At 27.9% G+C, this 8852-nt stretch overlaps 1 protein-coding gene across 1 annotated transcript; it reads right to left on the bottom strand.

Moving 5' to 3' along the window:
* Positions 1-1525: 1525 nt before the first annotated feature.
* Positions 1526-2848, bottom strand: LOC25487980 (probable WRKY transcription factor 40). The gene is made up of 3 exons (XM_013610149.3): positions 2687-2848; positions 2248-2583; positions 1526-2158 (listed from the first exon to the last, which is right to left on the bottom strand). The coding sequence occupies exons 1-3, from the start codon at positions 2846-2848 to the stop codon at positions 1706-1708; spliced, it is 951 nt and encodes a 316-aa protein (XP_013465603.1). The 3' UTR covers positions 1526-1705.
* Between the last annotated feature and the right edge of the window lie 6004 nt (positions 2849-8852).

Below are 8852 nucleotides of genomic sequence, written 5' to 3'. Positions count from 1 at the left end.
GAGGGGAAGAAGCCCCGGCTGCGGAATGTACAAATCAATACTTGCATGTGTGTGAGACTGAGTTTATATATGTATGTGTTTGTACTAATCAATATATGTTTGTTAGTGTATGTGAATTTGTACAAATGTATATATATGCATTTGACAATTCTTCTAGTTCTCATGTTCTAATCATAATGAATTTGAAATAATGACCATAGCCAGTTTTGCCCGTAATATTATATATGTATAGGAATAGGACAAGACCAGGACCAGAGCCAGGTCTCCTAGAGGTATTTTTTAATCTTCTCTTCCATTCTCTTTTCTATGCTTTTGGTTAATAAAAGTATCATGAAAGGAGTCTTATGGTCAACTAAGTACATCAAGGTAACATAACAAAACAATGCTGAATTAGTTTAACAGTATTGAGTTGAACGACTCTGGATTGAGGTGCTTTATACTTTCTACACCTACTTGTAGGAAAAATCTGTGTTATTATAATATTTTAGTTAGATATTCTAGACAAATCTGATCAGTTTGGTCTATGAAAATAGGCAAACAACAACAATTCTGAAGATGTTGGATCAAGTATAATGGAGTCTAAGGGGCGATAAAATTAAAAGAACTAAATGTGTTTTGAATAGTAAAATTGATTTGGTTACAAATAAGTTGAAGTTCTTGGACGGTATTTCTCTCAAGACTCAAACAAATAATATAACACAGGCTTTTTTTTTTCCCGGATACATAACATAAAAGTTAAACGTCTGGTTATTGAGAAGTCTTATAATTGATGAGATATGGTTTAAACATGTTTTTAATGGTTGACACTTGACGGTCGTCACCTTACAAGTCGTTTTTTTAGGATATCTCAAAACCTATCTAAGATCCATTTGCAAAATTACCACCAAAATCCTGCATATTCACTAAAATTGCATTTGACAGGAGATTAAATCAAGGTTAATACTCTCTATTCTGAAACTAAACATACAATCTATGTGACTATTATATTAGATATTTTGTTGCACTCTAGACAACCAATCAAGGATGGAACTTGAAATATTGAACTTGCTTCTTTCCTGGGAATCTCAAGATTACTTGAAAGTTTTTCATTGGGGGTTTTGTTAAATTTTGCTAAACACACTGTAAATGTTCTTAGGAAACTATTATACCTAATTTGTTATCGCGGAAGATTGATCTAGTTTTTTCGACAATCAACTTGTCTTATAAAAATTATGTATGTATGTATGTAGAGTTAGGATCTGCACGATTATAAAACTAAACATGACTTTGAAATTAACTTTTATTATAGGGTAGATCGGCTACCCGAAATATCTTAGGATTGCAAGATTATTGATATATAGTAGGATCATTTGATTTATATTTCATTATTTATGATACTTAGATTAATGAAGAATATAGTTATAAAGCTAAAATAACTCATATGGAAGAAGTTTTGTTGCTTTGTTTAGAAATTTTGGAAGAGCTTAGTTCAGAAATTTGAATTGACCTATCCAAGCTAGTTCTTTTCTTTGCTTGATGAAGAAGATATAAAAAACTGAGCGAGCCTGATTTGCAAAAACATAAACAATTGGACATGCTATTCCTTTCCTACTTAATGAATCAAAATGAGGAATATTCCTACTTTCTCTATGTTGTATTTACATATATAGAGATCCTATGCCATGTTTTAAAAATGATCCTTTATATATAGAACACTTGACTTGAACTAATTCTGGTGTAACATTTTTCCTGATATAGCAGCAGCAAGTGCTGCTCTGAAGTTAAGATCCTTGGTCAATGAAGTAGCCATCTGTTCCACCAAAATCTGTGGTACTTCCATTTTGGGATTATTTATCATCATATTCTTAGAAGGTGCAGAAGAAGGTGCTTTCTTTGTCCAATCAAGTGTAACTGTACTTGGTGCAGAAGAAGAAGGTGCTACTGGACTAATTTGGTTCCTACAACGATTGTTTGTTGGCTCGGTTTGCGAAGGATGAGGATGGTTATGCTCTCCTTCATATGTTGCAACCACAACTGATGGATCATCAACACTTCTTTGCACTTTCTTCTTCACTGTGCAGCTTGGAGCAAATGAGCATTTGAAGTATGCTCTTGGAGATGGATTATCCCTTGTCACCTTTTGTCCATATTTTCTCCACTGATATCCATCTTTCACAATCTGAAAATTAATTAACACAAAAAATGTCAAACAAAAATCACTTATATTGTTGGCTTTGCAAATTAATGAAGAGGAATGAATATTCTTACAAGGCTTGAATCAGATGATTCTGTCTTGAAATAAACTCTTGAAACTTTAGCCTTAATGCAAGTTTCTACTATTTGCCTTGGTTTCTTGCATGATTGATCTTCATCACTTGAACTGCTCTCAGAGTTGTTTCCAGTAACTCCTCCTCCCATTAGATTGTTACTGCTGCTTATTTCATCAGATTTTCTTTTCTCCTTATGATCAGGATTCTTTCTCATATATTCCATCAAATTGTTTCTCAATGTGTTGTAATTCTCACACATCTCTGTCAACATTCCTGTCAACTTCTTGTTTTCTGCACTCACTCGTTTCAGCTCCTCCACCAAGGCAACACTTGACTGAAATATCAATATTCATGCAACTTTAATTAGTAAAAAACAAAAACTTCATATATCTAGTATTCATAATGAACTGATTAATAAAGTAACCAAACTAACTTACCTCTTCTTTTGCAGAAGATATACTCATCATCCCTAATGAGAAAAAATTGTTTTCCACCTCATATTTCTTGAAACTTACAGGAGCAGCTTGTTGATGAACCCTAGTGCGTGGATTAATGTTGAGATCCAAGGAAGTGTTAATCCATGATGATGAAAAATCCATATGTCAAATAAATTCAAATTGAAAGTAAATAAGTATGACTTTCTTGTTGAAGATGAAGATGAAGATGAAGTCTTTGTGAAGTGAAGAGAGTGAGAGAAGTATGTATATATATATATACTCTTTAGTTAGAAGAGGCTGCATAGACTAGGTAGCAGGCAGTTGGGTGCTAAGAAGAACACAAGTTGAACTAGGAAGCTGTGTGGGAAAGAGACTTTGGAAAAAGACACATGGAAATTATGTTATATGTCTCTTTGCATATTATATTGTTTATTCATTATTGTGTAGTAGCAGTGTTTGACTAGTGTTCTAGACCAAAGACAGATAAGAGGAACGTGTCTATATATTATATGCTTTTATATATATATATATATATATATATATATATATATATATATATATATATATATATATTAGTTTTTCTAAGTTTCATGATCACTACTCAAGGTGTAAAAGATAAATTATTCCTTCAATGGGTTACTTCAACGATACGAAATAAACTAGAAACCTCTATAAGGGGTGACAATTTTTTTATAAGAGGCAAAGTTAGGAACTACAAAGAAAGTTTTATGGCCATTAAACCTATTCAACCAAAATTTAGCAAAAACATATGTAACTTTGTTGGTCTCACGATATGGATGTTGAAATTTGTGACTCATAAGTTAAACAAACAAACCAACCAAATATGAGAAACTACACGACAACAAATGTGTGTCCTCTACTACAAACTTTTAGCTCAATTGGTTCTTGTGAATCTCATCATTTGATAACATATTGACATCCTTAATGTGTACACTCATTTATATCATTCTAAAAAATTTAAGTAATCAAATATATGATATGTGTGACCACATTTTTTTAGTTATGTGATCAATATTTTTTTAGAATTTATTCGGTTAACTAAGTGGAAAAATAGTGGTCACGCACATTTTAGTTGCGTGGCCACATTTTTCAGCTTTTAAATGTGGTCACGCAACTGAAAAAATATGGTCATACAGACTATATATTTGATTAACTGAAATTTTTTAGAGTGGTACAAAGGAGTGTACATATTAAGGGTGTAAATCTATCTTTATTCATTTGATAATTATTCTCTTAAAACAATTAAGTAAGTGTTGTGATTAAGGAAAAAACGAAAAATGAAAGTCGCACTTGGGTTACGAAGAACTCGACCACACGGCCACGTAATCAGTAAGTGCAGCATCATTATGGATTTGAGAAAGTCTTAGTTGGTCATAAATACAACAAATAAAAAATATTTGAGCACACCCACATAGATAATAAAAATTAAACGATAAAAATAGAAAATAATGTGATTAATTTATTTCTCTTTTAATGTTTTCTAATTGTGTGTGCGCCCAAATATTTTTCATTTAGGGGTGTATCCATAGAAGAGTTGCTCTATGGATTTTGATCCACACCCATCAACATGTGCATTTCACACACTAAATTCAACATTTTCATTTTGTTTATGCAAAGGAAGGCCAACATTTTCATTTTTAAAACCTTAGTAGATGTTTAAAAATATTCGTCAATGTTCACTATTTATAAAAAAAAAAAAAAAAAAACAATACTAAATTCCTCAATATTCACTTTCAATACATAGCTACAATACTAAATTCAAATCGTCAAAAAAAAAATCTAAATTCCTACAGTAATACATCTTATTACTTTGTCATATTCCAACATGTCATATTAGAGCTATAATGACTAACACATTAAGGGGGTTTTTTTTTACAAAGGCATTAAGGGGTTAAAAAGTATAATATATTGTAATTTTTTTTAAGGGACGTTTTATTATGGGCGCAAAAATATGTCTACCAAAAGCACTATTGTTAGTAAAAAAGTAAATTTAATTATAAGACAAAATACATATGCATTTGATCTTAAGTTGTTCTCTCATGTCTGTTATGTAATCCCTGTGATTTTAGCTCAATTCGTAGGAATATTGTATATTATATACAGAAGTTGGGGTTCGAATTTCAAACACTACAGTTCTCCACAATTAAATTATGTGAACTCTAACCAATAAACTACTTGAAAAAAAAAAATATCCGTCTTTGAAATGGAATATACATGTTGGTGAATTCTTAGGACAACAATAGAATGGAATTCAAAGTCAAGCCGCCATGAAAATTCTGTCTGTACAAATACTGCTACTAGCTAGTTAACAACTGGCCAATTGCATTCCAAAGAAAAAACTAAACAAGTTTACAACAACTTTGTGGATTCAGCTATGTCGACGTGTCTATAATTTGAACATTATATATTTATATTAATATGTCTATATATAATATAAGAGATATTAAATTACTAATATTCAGATAATATTACATCTATCAATAGTCAATAACATTTTATTCTACATATATTTACATGAATTTAAAATGTTAAATTATTTCATATATGCTATTGAGATATGTTAAGATTAAGATTAAATTATTTAATACGTGTTAATATTGGTAGATCATTTCATATATATGAAAAAAAAATGTAGAGAATTTGACCCAACATTCAGTTTTGTAAAATGAGTATCAATTAATAAATTATTCAAGGATATAATTTTAATGAAGTGTTACACAAGTACAATTTTATCAACCATATTTATATATATTATATATATAATATGCCTACTTTTTTTTTTTGTTGCAATATAATATACCTACTTTGATCTCTAATATATGTTACAGGCCATATATATTATTTATTTGATGAAATTAAAAAATGTAAAAAAATTTATAATTGAGATTGTAAAAAGTATATGTGTGTGTGTATACACATGTATGTATGTGTGTGTGTCTATATATATATATATATATATATATATATATATATATATATATATATATATATATATATATATATATGTATAACCTAGTTCATCTTCCATGTTACCTTATTTTGATTTTTTTCAGTCGGACTTTTGGTTCGCTGAAGCGAATAAATTTTCCTAAAAATTGTTCTAACTCATGGATTAAACTTAAATATATCTTAGAATCTTGCTAACGAATGCTCCTAGAACATTGATTAAAGAATTCAAATAGAAATTTTATCTTAAAAATATAGAGTGTTACTTTTGATTAAATATTGATTACATCATTTTTGTATGAAAACTTTTTTGTTTTAAATGCTTAACCAATGCCTCTAGAGCATGGTTTATTATTCCATGTATCTTAAGGTTCTATCTTAAATGGCTTTATTTTCTTAAAAATTATCCATCTTATTTTAATTATCACTTTTATACTTGTCTTTTGTTTAAAAAAAAAAAATTCTATCGTTTTAAAATTTGGGAAATATAAACGAGTGGTTCCGAGACCTTCTTTAAGGACCATAAATAGTAAGTATTTATGAAAATGCATGTAATCAATGTCTTTAAAATAAAAATATTTTACTATTAAAAAAATTGCTCATTTTAAAATGCTTAAAGAGTATCTAAATATATTAGTTAACAAGACTCTTAAAATATTAATACACCGTTTATTTTATTTTTCACGAATATACTCTTTAAAATGCGATTGAGAGAGTAAATTATAAATAGATACTCTCTTTAGAAAAGAAAAAAGAGACCTACACACATTAGCATTATGGATGAAAAGTCAAAATAGATAATAGAAGAAAGTACATAAAATGAGACCCACAGGTTGACCATGACCAAAATAATCAAGCACTAACAATTGGCACCCACTATTAGCAAATTGGTCAATCCATTGAATTAAGAACTCGAACTTTCATACGCATGTTCACATTCATGAACTGCCTTATTTTTCCTCCCATGCATGTCCTTTTCCGATTAATTATATAATGGCACCTCTTTCTGGAAAATTATTATCACTCATTGAAATTCAAATATCGTGGTCTCACATCCCTGCACGTCTGAGAAATTTATCGCCTAAGTATTTTACTGTTATAGTGATGGATTACACGTTCAAATTTCAAAAAATAGCTATGTTTTTTTATATATAAAAAATTGAGTTCTCAATATCAAGATTGTTGAACTCAAATTTTTACATTAACCCATTTTGTTTATAACCGTATCTACTTGTAAACTCGACTCGTAAATCTTCACGAATTTATCTAATGTTAAAATTATCATATAAACGACGTACATCCTCATATAAAACTATAGATAAGATATATCCGTAATTCAAGATTTTAACTTGATTAATATAGCAAATCGCCATAAAATATCATGTTTATAACACCGATAGAAAGCGATCTATCAAACAAATTTTTAATATGTATTCATGTTTATATGAATACAATGTTTTTAAAATTAACTCTTTTTTTGTTTGTTTTAAATAAATTTAGTAATTTATTAAACTCTTGCTTTTTAGATGGTTTTGTCGGATTTTGTTAAGATTTGTTGGGGGTAAATTTATGTAGTTTGATATGAGTGTAAATTTAGACAACACTTTTTATAAGTTTGGGTTAAGTAGATGAGTTTTTCAATCACGTGTCTTACAAAATTTAAAAATAGTAAGTTTGTATTAGAATTTATGCATTTTATATTAAATATATAATTTTTTAATAAATAATTATTGTTTTTTTAATAAAAACTTATTACTTTTTGTTTCTTTAACATGTGTATTATTGTACATGTTAGACAAATCCTAAATAAATTTATTTAGCCTTAAGATTTTCTTTGTAGTCCTTTAATTTGCTTCTTGTTCTCGTGTTATGTTAGCTAATAAGATCTCCATCACCTCTTATGGGTTTTCTAGTTTTATTTTTTCTTGTTGATCATAATCATTTCTTTTTTTTTATTAAATAATTTAGTGGCTAAAATTTATTTTTTAAAATGAATAAATAAGATATTTATGATTTAAACTCTAACCCCATCATATAACAATGTATTGTCATTATCAACTAAATTATATTCACAAAAGACTGATTTTAACCCTTTCTATTAAAAACAAAAAATACAATACAATCGGAATGGTGTCACCTTTTAATATACTCCATCCGTTTCAAAATGAGTATTATTTTAGGTCTTTACACACATATTAATAAATGCAATAATTAAAAGAAAGAATGGTTATTTTATCAAATTATATTTATCAGCTATTGGTTAGTTTTAAAAGTAATACTTTAAAAGTAGTGTACACAGTATTAATTGATGGGTACAATTGAAAAGAAAAAGTTATTATTGCATTGGAAACTGAAAGTGACATTCATTTTAAAACAATTTCAACGCTCATTTTTTTTTCGTTAAAGCGACGCTCATTTTAAAACGGAGGGAATATTATTTTAGCCACTCTAAAAAAGTATTTTCATCGCTTTTCAATGTCAAAAAGAGTGAGTCACTTGCAAAGTTAGTGATGTCATGCGTGAGATAAGCATTGCTAACGCCATCTTTATTTATTTATGGGTTAATTAAGTATTTATTTAATATATGCAGTTTTCTTTTTAGTCGTATAAAAATAAATCACACTTTTTAGTTCCTACAAAATTTTCCGTTAGTGTTTTTAGTCCCTTTTAAATTAAAATTTGTTTAATTATGCTTAAAATTTTAAATTTTTTAATGATTTTTTACTTACTTGTTTAAAACATTATAAAAGGTTCTGCCACAATAAATTAGCTCAAAATTTTATTTTTAGGTCCAAATTTTCGTTAATCTTATCTTGAATTTTTGGCGTTTTAAAAAAATTATATTTAATTCATTTCATGTTAAAAATTTCTAATTTTTTATAAAAGAGATTATTATAATGTTCTTAACATGTCTGTTAAAAATAATTTAAAAATATAAAAGTTTAAGTATAATTAAACAAATTTCAATTTAATAGGGATCAACACATACTTTTAGTCCTTGTAAAATAAAAAATTTCTCAATTGTGCTTAAACTTTTAAATTTGTAACATATTTTTCACATACTTACTTAGAATATTATACGAAGTTCCTCCGCAAAAAAGTAACTTAAAATTTTATTATTAGGTCCAAATTTTCATTAATATAATCTTGAAAATTTGGCTTTTAGAAAAAAATCATATTTAATTCATTACATGTTAAA

This window comes from Medicago truncatula, chromosome 2 (genome assembly GCF_003473485.1).
Source record: "Medicago truncatula cultivar Jemalong A17 chromosome 2, MtrunA17r5.0-ANR, whole genome shotgun sequence".
Lineage (NCBI taxonomy): Eukaryota > Viridiplantae > Streptophyta > Magnoliopsida > Fabales > Fabaceae > Medicago > Medicago truncatula.
This window is presented reverse-complemented; position numbering and strand designations above follow the sequence as displayed.